The 18,125-nt window shown below is 23.8% G+C and overlaps 1 protein-coding gene across 2 annotated transcripts in view; it reads left to right on the top strand.

Moving 5' to 3' along the window:
- The first annotated feature begins 17,376 nt into the window (after positions 1–17,376).
- Positions 17,377–18,125, top strand: part of LOC129613204 (carbonic anhydrase-related protein 10) — a 113,148-nt gene continuing 112,399 nt past the window's right edge. For both annotated transcript variants that reach the window (XM_055527173.1, XM_055527172.1), the window contains exon 1: positions 17,377–17,737. In XM_055527173.1, the coding sequence (XP_055383148.1) occupies positions 17,680–17,737 (58 nt within the window). In that variant the 5' untranslated portion in view covers positions 17,377–17,679. The remainder of the gene's footprint in view (positions 17,738–18,125) is intronic.

Raw genomic sequence — 18,125 nt, forward strand, 5'->3', positions numbered from 1 at the left:
TTTCATTTTTATGTTAGAAAGTAAATTTTAAACAAAGTTATGAAACAAGAAAAACCAAACCATTGTATTAGAATTTTTTATTTATGCTGAATAAATTTATTTGATTGTAAAAAAAAATATATGTATGTACTAACAAATAATTCACAAGGATAATGACAGAAATGTGCATATGAAATGTCGATTAAAGTGTTGCCATTTATTGTGATTTAAAATGGTAATCATGATGAACGTGTTTTTTTTTCTTCTTCGTGAGAAGCTTTCGTGAGAAGCAATATTCGCAATAATTTTGTAATCAAATATATACTTACAATGAAATATTGGAGTTGTAATGGGGATCATAATAGGTCACTGTCTTATTGGTGAATACACCAGAAGCTGCTGTGGCAAGGAGGGAGAGGAAACGGTGGTGCATTTCCTTTGCTCATGTCCAGCTTTGACAAGGATCAGGCGTTTTTACGGACTACGGATCTGACGAATGCAAATGCGAAGGACCTTAGTCGGTTTCTGAAAAGTTCGAGCTGGTTCTCGTAAGGGTGTGGGATTTTGTGGATCTAGCAGTATTATAAGTTCACAAGCACTAAATATAATTTGCCTAAATCGAGAATTTTAAAAAGATCATGCGACTTCTACAAAAACCCTTTCTATTGTAGAAAAATTGTGTAACCTCTGCAATAAAAATTTTAACTACTATTTTTATAAATTGGCAACACTATTTTTTTTCCTGATTGCGATTGTATGTGTGTATACGAGTAGTGTCCGAATATAAAAATTTATTTTTTTTTTATATCGTCTTTATTATTGCAATAAACTAATAATTGACCTAGGCTGAATGTTTTTATTACGGAACATGGTAAAGAATAAAAATTTTGTTTGGAAGAAATAGGAAATTCATTGTCATAAAATCGTAAATTACTATAAAGTGAAAAAAAACAAGGAATTTAAAAAATGAATTCAAACAAGAAAAATGGATTTTTTTTTTATGATAATAGCTCTTGGCCTTGCAGCATTTTTAAAATGTAAATTTTAATTCTGAAAAAAAAATTCCTATTTTTAAAGAAATTTATAAGTTTTTGTGACATTTGGACAAAGTGAACAAAGTTAAATTGCAATATTTGTCCAAACTTTTCATTTATAATCACTATATACTAAAACAAACTTTTAATTTCCGATTTGTTAGACACGAAAAGTATTCAAAACTAAATAGGAACAAGATGATTTCTTAAAACTGAAATTACTGGAATATAACTTAAATTACCATAAGCACAAACTTGAACGGGTTACTGATCAATAGAGTAGATTTTGTTGCCAGAATGCATGGTGACAGCCTTTGTTTTTTGAACTGAAAAGGACTTTTTTACCTACGTACGGTAATTAGCTTTCAGTTTTTCGGGCTTGTTGCTTCCCTTTTTCCTTTTAAATTGGAATGTTACAATAAATTTTGGTAGCTGCGATGATCTCTTCAACCTGTTAAGTGTCTTGTTGTATAATTAAATCTAGTTTAATGTATAACACTGAATACTTTTGAAATTAAACAATCTAAAGTATAATTTCATATTCGACTCTTGGATATCAGACAAATATTATGCGTTAAACGCGTATTTCTTTAATAATGGGATTATTTTAAACGCATAAGATGGAATAACGACATTTCTAGTCCAAAAAAATTATCAAATTATAAATTACCAATTATCATTAAAATATATACTTTTGCTTACTATATTTTTTGCCAAGCATTTAATAATTATTAAAATTCCATAAACGCAACAGTTTGTGAGTGGTAAATATAAATTTATACCTAACTATATGTATGTGTATATGTGCTTGTATTATAATAAAAATTCATTTTCGAAAATTTTGGAAATTTATGGCCAAAACTATTTTATAACTTTGAATGAAACTAAAAACCTTTTTTTTTTCTCTCTATAATAGTGTTATAATATAAAGTGTAAGTAAAATTAGAAAAGCAAAGTCATAAAAGTTTTGCAATCATTACAAGTTTGTCGAAAAAAAAATTCAAAGATAGTGAAATCAAAAATTATTTATCTGGCAAAAGAGTTTCGTTTTGCTAGTTGCCCATATATGTTTAGAGCATATTCTTCATTTAATGTTTATCTATAATGATCCGCTTTAGAAGGTTTTTTTAATATGAGAGTTTGAATACATAAATGGATATGACTCCTTCAAATTTGGTTTGACATTGACCATTCTTTTTCGGAGCTTAGAAATGAAATTGTTCGCCTTCATGTTTTCCTTTTAAATTGTTAAAACAATATGGAGGAAAATATTTCGATTATCAAAATTTAAAATCATACAATTTTGATGTTCGAACGGAAACGATATTAAAATAAATATAAATCCGGTACAATTTCACTGTGTTTTCGGTAAGATTTCGGTGAAAATAAATTTGTGTTTTAATATTTCTTCAAATAACTACATAAAACGCAGATTGCAAACCAAAACTACCAATTCTGTTTTTGAACAAATTTGGTTCATTGCCCGAAAAAATTCGAATTCAATTATACAGTTTTCTTTCTCAACTGAAGCTGTGCAACATCGAAACATTAGATTGAAGTAAATAAAAAATTATTTCTTTTCAAAAACTTTTGCCTTTTCGATAATGATTATCTCCCCAAAAAATTTTTATGTTTATTTTTACACTATAATCTTAATACTTTTTACTCTTACAAACACTGATCCTTAATATCTAAACGTAAGAATATCTGAGAACAAGAATGTACAAAAGTTGGATAGGTAACTCCAGTTTATGAGTAAAAAAAAATACAGATACTAAAAAATAATTGTAATCTTATAAAATATTTAAAAGTTTTTTTAAGTTCATATAAAGAAAAAATCATTAATACGGATAAATTATGAAAAATAATCCAATATATTTTATTTGAACTGGTTGTGAGTGTGTATACATATAAGAAGATGAGTTTTACGGCATAAGATATTTAGTATTGCAACAAATTTATTTCAACAAGTTTTAAAACTACATACAAATATCTACTTTAACAAGGTAAATTCAATGGATTATTCTATAACCATTAACATAATACGATAAAAGGTCAAAGTTTTAATGGTTTTCTATAATTTGTGTTGGATTATGATGGTATTTTAGTGTATTAAAGGAAAAAAAGGTTAAATTAAGTACTTTTTTTTGACAGAAATTTATAAAAATTCATACATCAATGCTATTAAATTTAGCTATGAAAATAGATATGAAAATGAAATTATGTTAATTTTATTATTGAAGAATAATTTTCATGTTGTTCGTATTAAAAATCATTTAAAATTTAAGAGTATATTAAATGTTATATATAAGGGTATATTTACACCAATGAAGGATAGCTGTGAAGAATATTTAAATTTTGATCTATAAATTTTTAATTATTAGTATGAAAAATAAAGCTATAGATTACCTATCTTAACCATATAGGAAAATGAATGAGAAAATGGGCGAAGCAGAAATCGTATTAAGCGAATCGCATACTGTCAAGCAGAAATTGTTCCAGTTGTGATCATGGAGTTTTAGGTAATAAATATTATTTAAATTATTATTGAATTCATTGCTGTAATATACGTGTTATCATAAGAGTGGAACTGTGATTGCATCAAATTTCATATATATAGAGTTTACCACGGAAATATATTTTTTTGTGTTGGAGAAATTCAAACGGGACTATTTTTTGGTGACATATCTGTCATTCATCGATATTTCAGGTCCGACCATCTATCATCTGAATCCATTTTAAAAATCGAAATGTAGCAACTGAAGCTTAACTGAATAATAAACAAATAAATAGTAAACTTTTGCGCAAATTCTGGTTGTTGACAAAGCATAGTATAGTGAAGTGTTTTTGGAAAGATTTGAATGTGGAAAGTTAGCTTCTACTAAGAGCCGAAATCATATTTTTCAAGATAAACTTCAAATTTTCTTGCAATCACCTCGAGTTTATCTTCACCAAACCAATTAGATTAAATTATATTGGTATTTGAAAGTAAAATCTAGAGAATTTATATATAAAATTGCGGTCGATATTTAATAGTTTTTTATTTAAAATTCACTTTTCAATATTTTATAATTAATTTTAATTGCTTTTTCTGAAGAAATCATATATGGAAAAGCTTTGATATTAATTATTTGTTTGCATAAAATTTCTAAGTAAACAATTTATGTTGCAGCATTTATCTACATTATTGGGTACTCAAAATTTTGTATACAATATACAAAAAAGTAATAAAATTGTGCTAGGATATAATTGACACATATAAATTGTAATGTACACATATACATTCACATATATATTATATTGTATAAACATGTATAATACTATGTATTTATATGTAAAAACATTAAAAATATGTATGTATACAAAATGTAAATGAATGAAATTTTCCTTAAAATGGATTTAAGGATTGTTTGTTTAGATTTTATTATTTATTTTATATATTCGGTTTAAAAATACCAGAATCCTAGGAAAATATTTCACTATCATTGTCCAAAAGGATAAACAAATTAAACTTTTTTGAAATGAATAGCAGTAAAAAAATGTAAATAATAAGAAGAGTAATAAAATTAGAGGTAGAAAATAAAAACAAAGAAACAGAAAGGAAAAGAAAAAGGGTTAAAAAAAATAAACTAAATTAATTATGAGTTTCTAAAGGATTATGGTAGTGATTATAACACCAGTAAATCAATTTTAATGTTTTGCACAAAAACGTTTGAATAATTTGGTAATAAATTTTCCCAACTCCATCACATTAATGACTTTTTAAGCTTTTTGTTTTTGTTTTTTTTTTTTAACTGGCTGTTTGTTTTTTAAGATATTAAAAAACCTTAAAGGTAATAAATTTTGGAATTAATTTTGTTGTTTGTTTGTGTTTTTTTTTTTTTCATTTTGTAAAGAAAGGGTTCCAAAGCATATTGAATTTTTATAAAGCCAGTAAAGCATATATTTTTAATTTAAAGATAGAAAATTTATTGAAAAAATAGAGTTGAATTGAAAAAATAATGTTGAGAACATATACACGTGTTTGTAATACATAGTCAACATAATAAAATTAAATTGACAATATCAATTGGTTTCTGATAATGTCAGTATATACTTTATTAATTAATATTCATTTATTGCTAGAGTTTTTAATTATAAATGGTATTTTAATGATAATCTTCGAAAATTGGGTAATAATTAATAATTTAAACTCATTTTAATTGATAATTAATTTTAAATTATTTAAATAAATTTCGAATTATCATACTTAGTCGTATTTTATAAAATATTATGCTGTATTTCATGTTTGTTGAGCATATTTTACACAAAACTGGAATAAAACATCTTTAAAAGTTTTATTCTGATTCTCTATTCGTCCGGGACGCACACATATTTATGGTATTTTGTAAATTTTAAGATAGAATAGCTTTGGATTTACATTGAATGAACAGTATTTTCTCATTTTGTAAAATTATATTTCTTTGGAAGAAAAGCTATATTTTGCCTTAAAAAATTATAGACTCACAAAATGTTATTTTCTTACAAAAATGTTTAAATTATAAAATACAATTGAGAACTTGCAAATGTTTCTTATTTCGTCCTTTCAACTTTTTCTAGAATCATAATTTCCTATTTATTTCCTATTTATTATGATAGTTTTTAAACATTTGTTTGAAAAACTACACTGTTGCCTGAAATAGTCTGTAATTTTGCTTTCCTATAAGCCAAAAAAAACTGTAAAATTCATATTTCATTGTGGTAAATGCAAATTTAGAGTAACTCGTTATTTATAAAATCTTTGTGCATTTCGAACATTTGGTTTGAAGAAGATGTTTGAGTCGAACAAAATAAAACATAAAAATCATGAAGAGAAAATTGAAACACTTGTTGTTTTACCGGAAAATTCATAATAATAATCATGCATAGCACATGTACATGCTTAATCAACTGTATAGGTATATATACTAAATTCAGTTTATACAATTTTCTCTCTATATTTATTTACTCTCTCTTTTTTTTTGAGCATTAATTTGAGATTGAAAACTCAACGAAAATAATATTATTTTGCCCTATTAAACTAAAAATAAATTTCAATTGTACATTATTTTTTTGAGTTGGTATTAATTCTGCATAAACAAATAGGAGTATGTACAAAAATATTGACTTAGAAATATTATGAAGTTAATTTTTTCCTGTTTAGAACATAATTGCAATATTACCTGTATGATATGGGAGAGGATATAACGTTTGGTAGAAGCACAAAAGAATATGCAGCTATGATAATTTTAATAAGTCGTAATTTGCCTTGATGTATATAAATGTTTCCATTTTTTTTAATTGTCAATTAAAAAAATTCCATTTTTCAATGGTAATGAATTTAAATTGACCCTATAATTATTTAATTATTTTTTAACTTTTAAGGCCGAGATTTCTAAGGAGTGCCTTAAGTTTTCATTACTCTAATAGCCTGTACAAGAATTCATACTTGAATCTTACACATTTTACTTGATTCGTTCTTGTGATCGTACTTTGCAAAAAAAACTTTAGTTTCCCGAAAGCGTGTTTATCCGTCGATCACTCTTTCCATTCTATTTTTTTCTCCAGAATGAAAAGAGTGAGCAAATTATACAAGAGGGTTGAATTTAAATTTTAAATTTTTGTTGTTTTTTCCTATTTACACCAATAATACCGTCAGAACATAAAAATAAATTTAAAGAGTTAATTTGATAAAATATTTTTTGAAATCATCTATTATAACAGCATTTTAACACTTACATACTTACGCAACATATTGCACTTTGAGAAAGATCAAGGATGAACCATTATTTTGTTATTTTATTATTCTCCTTTTTGCTTAGAAGACAAACAGATTATGTTGTGTATTAAATTCTTATTCAGACTAAATATTTCTTTTAACAGTGTTGCCTACAGTTACTTTTGCAGCAATTCTCTCATTCTTATTTATATACAGCCATACAGGATTAATAAATACGTTATACCTTTACTCATACAATTATACAAAATTCTATCATGCAACTTGTATAATATTTTGTGTAGTTATTTTTTACTTTCGTTGGCACATAAAAACAAAAAATAGGAAAGCAACAAACAAAAAAAAAAGAGAAAAAAAAAAATAAAAAACAATTTGGTATTTCAATTTGAAAATTTTCTTTCAAAGGTAAAATCAGTCTAATTTTGGTATTCGAACGGTAAAGTTTAACGCGGCATATCAGTAGGCGGATAATTTTTTTTTATATTTTATCTTTAGTATTATACCCACCATCACCATCATATTAATGAATTAAAAATTTAACTGTTATTAAATTTTAATTTTTAACCTGTTTTCGGATTCTTCTTGAAATTTTCATATAGCTAAAGTAAAAGACAAAAGAAAAATTGTGTATTTAATTTTATGACTATAAAAATATAAAAATAAAAATAGATTAAATTGAAAATAATAATAAAAATTTCTAAATCTAATTAACGTTTAAAATATATTTAACATAAATAAATAAAAATAAATATATGAATATAATTTTTAAATAAAATGGAAAATTTTTCAAAATTCGGTCATTATTTTTTTTATTTAAATAACTGAATTAAATTAATTTTTATTAAAATATTGGAATATTAATAAATGTATATGTATATCAACATATAAATTTGTGTAAGTGTAAAAATTACGATCATAATAAGTTGAATATAACAGAATAATTTTGTGCATCTCTATAAGAATTACACACAGAACTGTAAATTTTTTTATTGTACTAAATTGCGGTTAATTGCATAACAGTTAAAATTTTTTCCATTTTTTTTTGTATTTTTTCGATTTTTAAAATATTTTCATTTTAAATTCTTATTGAGTTCAGTAAATATTTGAGTAGGTATAAAGAAAAGTAAAAGAGGAAATTAGAATTAAAAATCTTTAAAAATAAGGAATGAATGAAAAAGGACATGAAATTTCCAACGTTAAAATTATATGAGCATAAAGTTGACCTAATCTTACTAAAAATTCTATTGATTTATAGAAATTTAAATTATGAATATTTTTTTACGAAATTATATTTGTTTGAGTAATTAATCAATTATACATACCAATAATTAATATTAATTCTACAGGATATTTAAAATTTATAAATTTCATAGAAGTTTTTCTATTAATTTTTATTTTATTTCAATTTAATATTTTGGTTTTAATCAAATTATGAATAAATTTTGAATATAAATCTTTAATTTATTTAAATTTATGAAATAAGGACAAGGTAAAAATATGTAGAATATTAAAATTATTCTCGATGATCATTGAGAAATTGGTAAAATATTTTAATACAAGTTTTATCAAATTTTCAAAAATTTCTTTTTATTATCGGGTAGATTAATATTAGTCACAATAACTGGCAATATTTTGTAAAAGTCAGCAAAATATTAATGTGAGTTACTCGTACACCCGAAAATTTATTGTAATTAAGTAATTAGTTTCAGAAATTCAAAACTCTGCGAATTGATGCAATTACGCGAAAAATTACAAGAATTAGTGTTGTATCTTAGTTGTGGAAAGTAGTAACGTTATTTAAATACAAGGAAATTAGTTATTTCTTGAAATATAAGAAGTTTTGTCAATTGCATCAGTTTTCCCCCATGCAGTTTCATATTTAAAAATAACAGTTTCATTTTATTTTCTTTGCGTTCTATTAATAAATTTTTAATAAAACATCGAGCAGATTAATAAACTTTAAAATTTTATATTGCCCCTTTGGTTTATTTTTAAATTAGAAAGTAGAATTTTTATTGCAATTTTATATTGAATGTATATAATTTAATGTGCATATATTATGCAGTATATGGAATTTAACAACGCTTTATAAAACGAAATTGCAAATTTTATTACTTTTATGAATAATATTTTCAAATAATTAATAACATAAAATTTATTAGCCTTATATAGTAAAATAATATAGATGATCAAACTCGTGATTTATAAAATAACACATTTCCTTTTAAAACATATAAAATATATACTTTGGTCTAAATAATGTAAAAGATGTTCTATTATAAGGATATATTAGTTACTAGGGTCATTTTGGGTTTATGTTAATTACACTTATAGAGTAGAATAAAGTAGAACAAACATATATTGAGAAATCTGCTTTGATAAATTAATTTGTCTTCAAAACTGGAACACTTTGTATAATTTTATTTAATAAATGATTTTTAATGTAATAATGGATGAAGAATATTATTATGAGATGTGAAAATTATTAAATATTTTTCTTAAGAGGATAGAAAAGATAATAAAAAACTTTAATATCATTTATTATATCCGTGTATATGGGTATGAAATTTTGCACATAAGCCTTTGCATTTGAAAATATTTCAACTTTTAAATGTGAACGTATCCTGAAAATTATTATTTGTGGTGTAAGGTAAAATTAATTGAACATATTTATATTTAATTTCCAGTTAATAATGTTACTGGAAATGTATGTGGGGTATGAACAACCGACCGTCTTGTATAGGGAAACTGATATAACTAATCGTTGCTCTATCTATGCACCTCTACACGTTGGTTCGAAAAGATGTCTGCCGTTTCCAAAACGTTATTTAATCGTTTTGGAAACGGCAGACTTGAACAAAGTGGGATAATCTACCAAAAAGCGTTGTGAATTGATTTGACAAAAAACAGCTTGCACTTGCAATATTTTAATTATAATTCAATAAATATTGTGTTAAAACTTATAATTAATTCAAGGAGAGGGTAATAAAACTTTATAATATCTTTTTTATGTTAATTTTTTCCTAAAAATTTCATGAAATATTTTAATTTTTTTGAAAATTTTTTATGTAAATTTCCTCAAAATTTGAATATAACATTGGTCTATATACATAAAATTTCTTTATTATGACCATTATAAAACATAAAATATAATTGTACAATAAGGTCTTATATAATGTTATGTATGCGTATATATATTTTCTAAAATATATCGTTCACCGGATACAACACCATTAATGCAGAAAGCCTTTATATAAAGCAAATGAAAGTAAAACTGAAAAAGAAAATAATTCTAAATTTTTAAACACTATATTAGTATATTCATTACCATAAATAATATTGGCCATAAATGAATTCTCAATAACTTGAAAACAAACGAAGTTTTAAAATAAATTTTATTCTATACGATTATTCTTAGTTCAAATAGGTTTGTTTATATTATGTTTTACTTGATTCGGCGAATGTAAAAAGTGACTAACGAATTGAAGAACAAAGATTGTGTGACACAGTAAAGATGAATTTTGAAAATTAACCTATATTTTGCAATTAAAAATTTTAGAATTCCTTTAGAGTCACCTTCATAAGTTGTCAAAATTGGCATATTTCCTTTTTTTTTCCATTATTAGTCTTATTAGGAGTATAGAGCTTCCACAAAGCCTCTCCATCTTTTTCCATTTTGGACAAGCGCTTTAACCTGGGCCCATGTTCTTCCTACTTCTGCAATTTCTTTCAATACACTTCTCTTCCAAGTATTTCTTGGTCTTGCCACACTTCTTGATCCGCCGGGGCTCCATTCTATTGTCTGTCTTACTATGGAGTGATCAGGTTTTCTTAGAATGTGTTCGAGCCATCTGCATTTTCTTTTCTCAATTTGTTTAATTTGCAATTTATCTACGTTTTTCTTGTTGTCTAGCCTGGTTTAACTGCCATATAACATGATGGACTTAACACATTCCATATTTGCGTAGATTTCGAAATTTTCCATAGATTTTGCAAATGTTGCCCTGGTCTTATTCAGCCTGTCTTCAATATCAATTTGTGTGCCTCCATCCGTACTAATTATGCTTCCCAGATAATTGTATTTATACACATCTTTTATCAGTAAGTTTTTTATTTCAAACCTTGGCATATAAATGTCAAAATTGACTTGATTTGTGTCAAAACTGGCATAAATCGGAAATTATTTTTTTGTATATTCTAAACGCTTTGTTGATATAACAACATTAAATTTCGGTGTCTCGCCACTGATTACAATTTTTTCACCTTTTCATTCGCAAGTGCTACGTGCATAAATGTGTATAAATATTTACCAGGTAATGTGTATGCTAATTTGTATGTATGATTACGTTAAGTGTTAAAATATGTTGAATTGAATCAAAATTTTATAAAATTACTTTTTTGATTTTTTAATATAATTTTCGTTTTTTTTTTTTAAACCTTCAGTTTTAGAATTGCAAATCAAGACATAATAAATTTTCTATAATGCTTTTTTTTAACTAACTGTATATAGTTCCTTTGATCTTATTCAATCTAGTATGGGCATTCATTTGAATAGTGTAAGGTTTATATGCAAAAATTTATTTTTCAAGTTTTCGGTTCAAGGTTTTGCGGTTAAAAAACTAAAAGTAAATAATATTTTTTAATAAATGTCTACGTTTTTTCTCTAAGGTTTTGTCACGGACCACGGTACACGAAATGCACTTTCTTCATTTATAATCAATAATAAACCACAAAATATAATTTATATTTCTTTGAAAAGTGTGTGAGCCAGGTAGAATTTATTTTTATGTATATAAAATTAAAAATATTATAAAAAATGTAGAGTTTATTTTTATATTCGGGCGGCAGTAAATGTGTTATTCAGGTCGAGGTTTTTTAGTGCAAAATTTCACATCTATTATGTGTGATTTTTAATTTGATTCAACAGATGCCTTATTTTACATAGTTAGTGAAATTTTCATAATATGTTTAGCAAAACTGTAGGGTTGTATATAAATTAATTTATTGTCTGCCACAGTATTAGTTTCACATTTCCAGATTCCCAAAAAAGCCAGTTTTTATTTCTATAGATGCATTTCTATTATTAAAAATTTATACAAATTGTTTGCAATAAGCCCCGATTTGTGCAAATGATGGTTAAATTTGGTAGGTCTAATAAGAAGAGCAAGGTATCATTCTTATTGTAATAAACACAATCCCGAGATCCTCTTTACTAATTTGTAGCTTTTTTAAAGAAGCACTTTGGGTATCGGCCCGTAAACGAGGTGCCTTCAGTTAATATAGATAAAGCTTAGGAAGTTGGTACCTCCCATTATAATCCGCACTTATGATGTTTATTCGGTTCTACTATTGTTTCTTATGTATACAAAAAAGCAATCAAAATTTATTCGCCATTTTAAAATTTACCATTAAAAAAATGATTTAATAAAATGCTTTTATTTGTGAACGCAAACTGATCTCATAATACCATAATCTTATCTTTATGTCTGACATTCATTGTACTTTCAATCTTGATTCTAGCTTTATTCTTTTATTTCTATGATATATGAGATTTTTACTTTTAAAATTTCTTCATATGGAAAGATTAATCAGCGATAGTTCATACCCTTTTTCATGAGGAACATTTTTATTTTTTCCCTTCACATCTTCTATTATATAAAATCAAAAGCGTTGAGAAGATGAAATGAAGAATAGAATCCATGTTCAACTAATCGTAGAATAAAATTTGGTGTGGAAAATTAATAATTGTAAAAATGAAATATTTGTGTAGGGGTGATGCAACCATATTTAATGGATGTGTATACTTACATGTATGTGTATAGTCATGCATTATTTATATAATCATGCATCTTAGGGTATTATTTTTTATATTTTGTTATTTTAGAACACTTATTAGCTAATAAAAGTGATCAGGTTTGATAAATTTATTTTTCTTTTTATACAATGAAATCAGGGTTTTTGGTGTTATACATTTTTATTAAAAACACAACGTTATAAATTGGATTTAAACGAATTTCGTTGAATTTTCAAAAATTGCCAAGTAATTCATTCGCAAGTTTTTATAAAAGAGTTCTTTGATATGGAAAAGAAAATCAGTAAATTTATTTGAGTTTTAGTGGTTTTAAAACGATAAAAAATATTTTACTATCATACTCGTATATTAGGTTAACGTAAATTACTTATTTCATATTAAATTTTTTTTCGGACGAAGTTAGTAACAACTTGTTAGGAATAACTTGTTATCACGTTAATTCTTCTAGCTGCTCGGTTTTCAATAAAAAATTGTGGAAATTTTCTACATTTTCGCAGCACATTTTTAAATCCCGTAAAAATTAGAAAAACTCAAATTTCCACCAATTTCATTTAAATTATATAAAAGCAAATTCTTTACGTAAACAAATGTCTTCTAATTCTGAAAGTGTAATTAATAATTTCAAGTTACATTTTAATTTTCGTACGGCTTGTTGAAATATCGTTCTCATCCTAAGAGTATGCAGTAATTAAATCATATTAATGATAAAATGTATTGTAATTTTTTTTTTTTGGAAAAATAAGTTCTTTCACTTGGAAATGTACTACTTTACAAGCCATTGGTATTTGATCTTAATTTAATTCTTCTTAAGATCAAAAATAAACTGTTGAATATAAAAGTGTGTAAGTAGTATGAATATAAATGCAAGTATCGATTCATATATGCCTAATTTGCATATTTTATATTTAATTATTCTTTATAATTTTATCTATCTATATTATATGCACAATTATATACATGAACAAATATACAAACATACGTATACGTATTTATATGTGAATATACATTAGAAATATTTGTTATTGGCATCCCAAGCCAAAAACTTAATTCAACTGATCTAATTTCAATTTTAATTTGATGGTACCACTTAATACTATTATTATTATATTTATATATATTATATTGTATATTAAAGAAATATAATATTATATATATGAAATAAAATATTTAGCCAAAAAGGATAATAAAAATAAGAAATTCATCCTTTGAGTTGCCATCTATATATGTTACATATCTTCTTATGTATACATATATATGTATATACATACAAATAAATAAAAGCTATATGAGCGGTATATTATATTTTATTTGTTTGAAAAGGAAATTAAATTTTTTGATTTGAAGTTTTCAGTTTTATTGAACAATAGTATGAAAATTGCATATACATATGTACATATATGTGCACATATAAATATACGTTCTATATAAGTTCTACACTATTTGATTGTTTTATATCTAAAGAGATAAAATAATATTTGAAATTCAAAGAATATTATTTAAGTTGCTTTAAAGGATCACATACATACTTATACATATATATTTGTATGGACATATGCTTTGCTATTTAATATATACCAATAAAATTTATTATAAAAATATTTTGGTATTGAATTAGGTAATAAGAACAAAAATTATTATAGAGTATAATAAAAAGGATAATAAATAATTTGAAAATTTATATCTTCAATTTGATGTTAGTGTTAAATTTAAATATATATTAAGAATTGGAAAACTAATTAAAAAGAATCTTTAATTCGAGAAGCACACTTTGACTTAAAATAATTGACGATAGATATATTGATGATATATACATATAAATAATTAAATATTTAATAGAAAGAATAGTTAAGCAATTTAGAATTCATTTTTGGTTTCGATTTCGAATTCTAAAATATTTTCATATAAAAAACAAGAATTTCTTATTTGCATATGGATGAGATTTGCATGGAATCCTTTTTCTTTTTTTATGTTATATAATATTGAATTGTTGGAATGGCTAATGGCATATCGTTTTCTATATACTATAGTCTTCTAATAATAGTTTTTCAATATGTATTGTTTAAGTAATTAGAAAAAATTTTTTTTTTTTGAAAATTTTTAATATTGAAATTTTTACAAGAGTTGAAGGAAGCAAATTTTCCATATATATGGAATTAGTAAAATTTCTGTTGAGTTCAGTAACCTCATAGGTATTTAAACTTGTATTCAAACCAAAATTATTTTTAAATTTTGAAAAAGGATACTTTTAAAAAGTGTTATTCCACAAAAAGAATTTATAAATACTTAAAATTTATACCTTATCATTCAATAAATTTTTGATGTTTTTTCCAGATAATATTTTGGTTATAACATAAGTGGAATCATCTAGCATTATTCAAGCAATTGTACTGCTTTGTTTATTTTTCTCATTACTGCTATATTATAACTTACAGAGATATCTACAATACACTAACAAACAGAGGTCAAAAACTTTTATTTACAAATTAAAATATGAATAATATTCTTTGCTAATTTTTAATGATTTGTATTAAAGAACTCTATTTCATGAGATCTTATTCTATTTCAGTTTCAATCATTATTTTTTTTATATTGATATTGAATTATTGACTCAAAAATGAGCTTATTACGTAACGCAGTGCATTTATGAGTATACTTGACTTGAAATCAGCTCAAATTTCAAGCGACACTTTTACTATGTCAGCTAATAAAAAATCTAATTTATGACAATCTAATTATGAAAAAAAATTATGTTCTGCATTTTCAAGCTCTCGAACTTTCAAACAGTGTTTTTACTTTAACATTTCAAGTCAAGTAAATAAAATTATTTCATTGACTTGAGTGAAGCCGGTTTCAAGTAACATTTATTTGAACATAAAATGACTTTGATTAGTTTTGAAGTTGTCATGTTGAAATGTAAATGGGTTGTGTGTCTCTTATAAAATTTAAAAAAATACTTTTGAGTCCTTCTTTTTTTTTGTTTTAATTGATAAGTCAACGAATTTATAAACAGACGTTCTATTTATTTAAAAATTTTCAAGTTAATTTCACATAATAATTTTTTTTGTTATTTATTTTTTAGGAATTTTCTATAAATACACTCACCATATTTACATATCAAATGCTTCTATATAAGCAAATCATTAGGCGTTTTAATAAAAAATAAAATTCCACAAACAGTTAAAAAAATATAAAAAAACTAAAAATAAAATTAATAAAATATTAAGTACTTGCATAAAAATCGCAATTAAGCACAAAAATAAAAACTAAATAAATAAAAGTAGAAAATTTAAATAATATAACAAAAATTAAAATAATTGAAAAACGGGAAAAAAATGTAAAAAATTAAATATAGAATAAAAAATAAACTTAAGTGAAGTAGAAAAGTAGCCATGCAGTAAGCAAGTGAATTAAGAACTATGAAATTTCAATTTTATAAACTTTAAATATAAATTTGTATATAAAAAAGAAACATATAATGTAAATGCATTTGCAAATATACAAGTAAATAAAAAAAAAATACATAAATATAAAAGTGAAGTAAAAAATATAAAATAAGTTTTATTTCTCATATACTTAGTAAGGAAAAAAAGGAAGAAGGAAATAAAAAAATTAAACTTTTTCGTCCTTTCTGAATGTCCTCCTAATTCAAAACAATAAAAATAACATAAAGAAAAATAGAAAAAATTTTTCAAGAAAATATGAACATTAAGTAAAGAAAATTTAAATAAAGAAAAAAAAACTGAAGAAATATAGTGAAAAAATATAAAATAATACTTTTGTGTTTTTCATCTTATTACTTGTCTGGTTTGTTTTTGTTTTGATTTTCTGTTGTTTTATATACTTTACTTTCTTCTTTTTTTACTTATAAAATACTATATAACAGTTTTGTATACATGTGTATATACCCAGCATTTATGATTCTATCTCAAAATTTAGCAACATTGTTAATATAAAAAAAAAAATTTTCATCTATTTGACCGTCTTATTCTAAAAAAAAAAATTTTTTTTATATTATATTATCGTGAGAATTTAGGCCAATGCTGTTGATTTTCATTTCAACCTAATTTTAAAAGTGAATAAAAATAAAAAAAAAAATCTTAACGTATAATAATAGCAAACACAGCAGAAACAGTAAAAATATAACCACTACAAATATAACAAAATTAATTTGTGTAATAATAATTGTATTGTCTGTATAACAGTATTACACTTAGTTAATATACATATATGCTACTGTATATATATAAATATAATATTGTTGTAAAAACTTGAGAGGCGAATTTTCAAGAAATTTAAAATAAACTGTAAAAAAAATAGAATATAAAAAAAGAAAATAAAATAAAAAGTGATAGAAAAAAAAAAGATTAAAAAAATATCAAAAAATATAAAAAAAATTTTCAATTTCTATACTTTTTTCCCAACTTGGTTAAGTGAAAATACACAGGTTAGTAAATATTTTCCATTCTATAAAAATTAAAACAAAAAAAAAAGGAAAAATGAAAATAGAGAATTGGCTACGCGAGTAATCTACAAAATATTCTTCTACAATATTTGAAAATTTACAAAAAAAAATAAAGTAAAATAATAAAACAAAAATTTTTAAATAAAATCTAACATTTAGAATAGAAAAAGATGAAAAGCTAAAAAGTACTTTAAAATAAAAAAGAACAAAACGAAACAAATTTTTTGAAATGGAAAAGAAGAAAAAAAATTGTAGTAGATAAAAAAATTATAAATTTTTAAGGGAGAGAAACTTGAAAATAAATAAAATAAAATAACTGTATATAATACACACACAATATAACATATAAAAATATTGTTATATATACATACATACATACTTATTCATTCACGAAATATTTTATTTGTGCATATTTATTTGCAAGAGAGTAGAGCATTTTATAGTATTAAAGAGAAAATAAAAAACAAAAACAAAAAAAAATTTTTTTTTTTGAAAAAGTATAACTTATTGCATTAAAAAAACATTGAAAGAGCGGGAAACAAGAAAAGTGAACTAAGAACGTGAGCACAAATTCGAAAATAATAAAGAAACAAAAACAAGAGAAAGAGAAACAAATAAAACAAAAAAAAAACACGAAATGGATATAGTAACATTTTGGTTTTTATTTTGTTTTATACTACTTTTAAGGACACAAGGTAAGTTATGAAAACTTTTATTTTTTCAATTTAATACTTTGGCAATTTTGTGAAAAAAAAAATTTGTTTAACAATTCAAAAGAGAAATTATTATTTTTTTTTCTTTTTTCGTTTGGTAATGGATGAAATTCACTTAAAATTAATTGAAAATGCTCAAAATTTGAATGTACTTACATGCACGATACCTAATCACTATTTTGAAAGATTGCATATATGCTCTGTACAATTCAAACCTTTTTGGACTTTGATTAAATGATCGTTTTGATTTCATTCTGTTATTTGATTTCGAATTCGGCATTGCGGGTAAATATTAACATCTTCAATTAAAATTTTAAATTATGATGCTCGAATTGACGCGGATCCTTTTGGTAACGTATTATAGGATAGG

This window comes from Condylostylus longicornis, unplaced genomic scaffold (genome assembly GCF_029603195.1).
Source record: "Condylostylus longicornis isolate FDR11 unplaced genomic scaffold, ASM2960319v2 ptg000081l, whole genome shotgun sequence".
In the NCBI taxonomy this organism is placed as follows: domain Eukaryota; kingdom Metazoa; phylum Arthropoda; class Insecta; order Diptera; family Dolichopodidae; genus Condylostylus; species Condylostylus longicornis.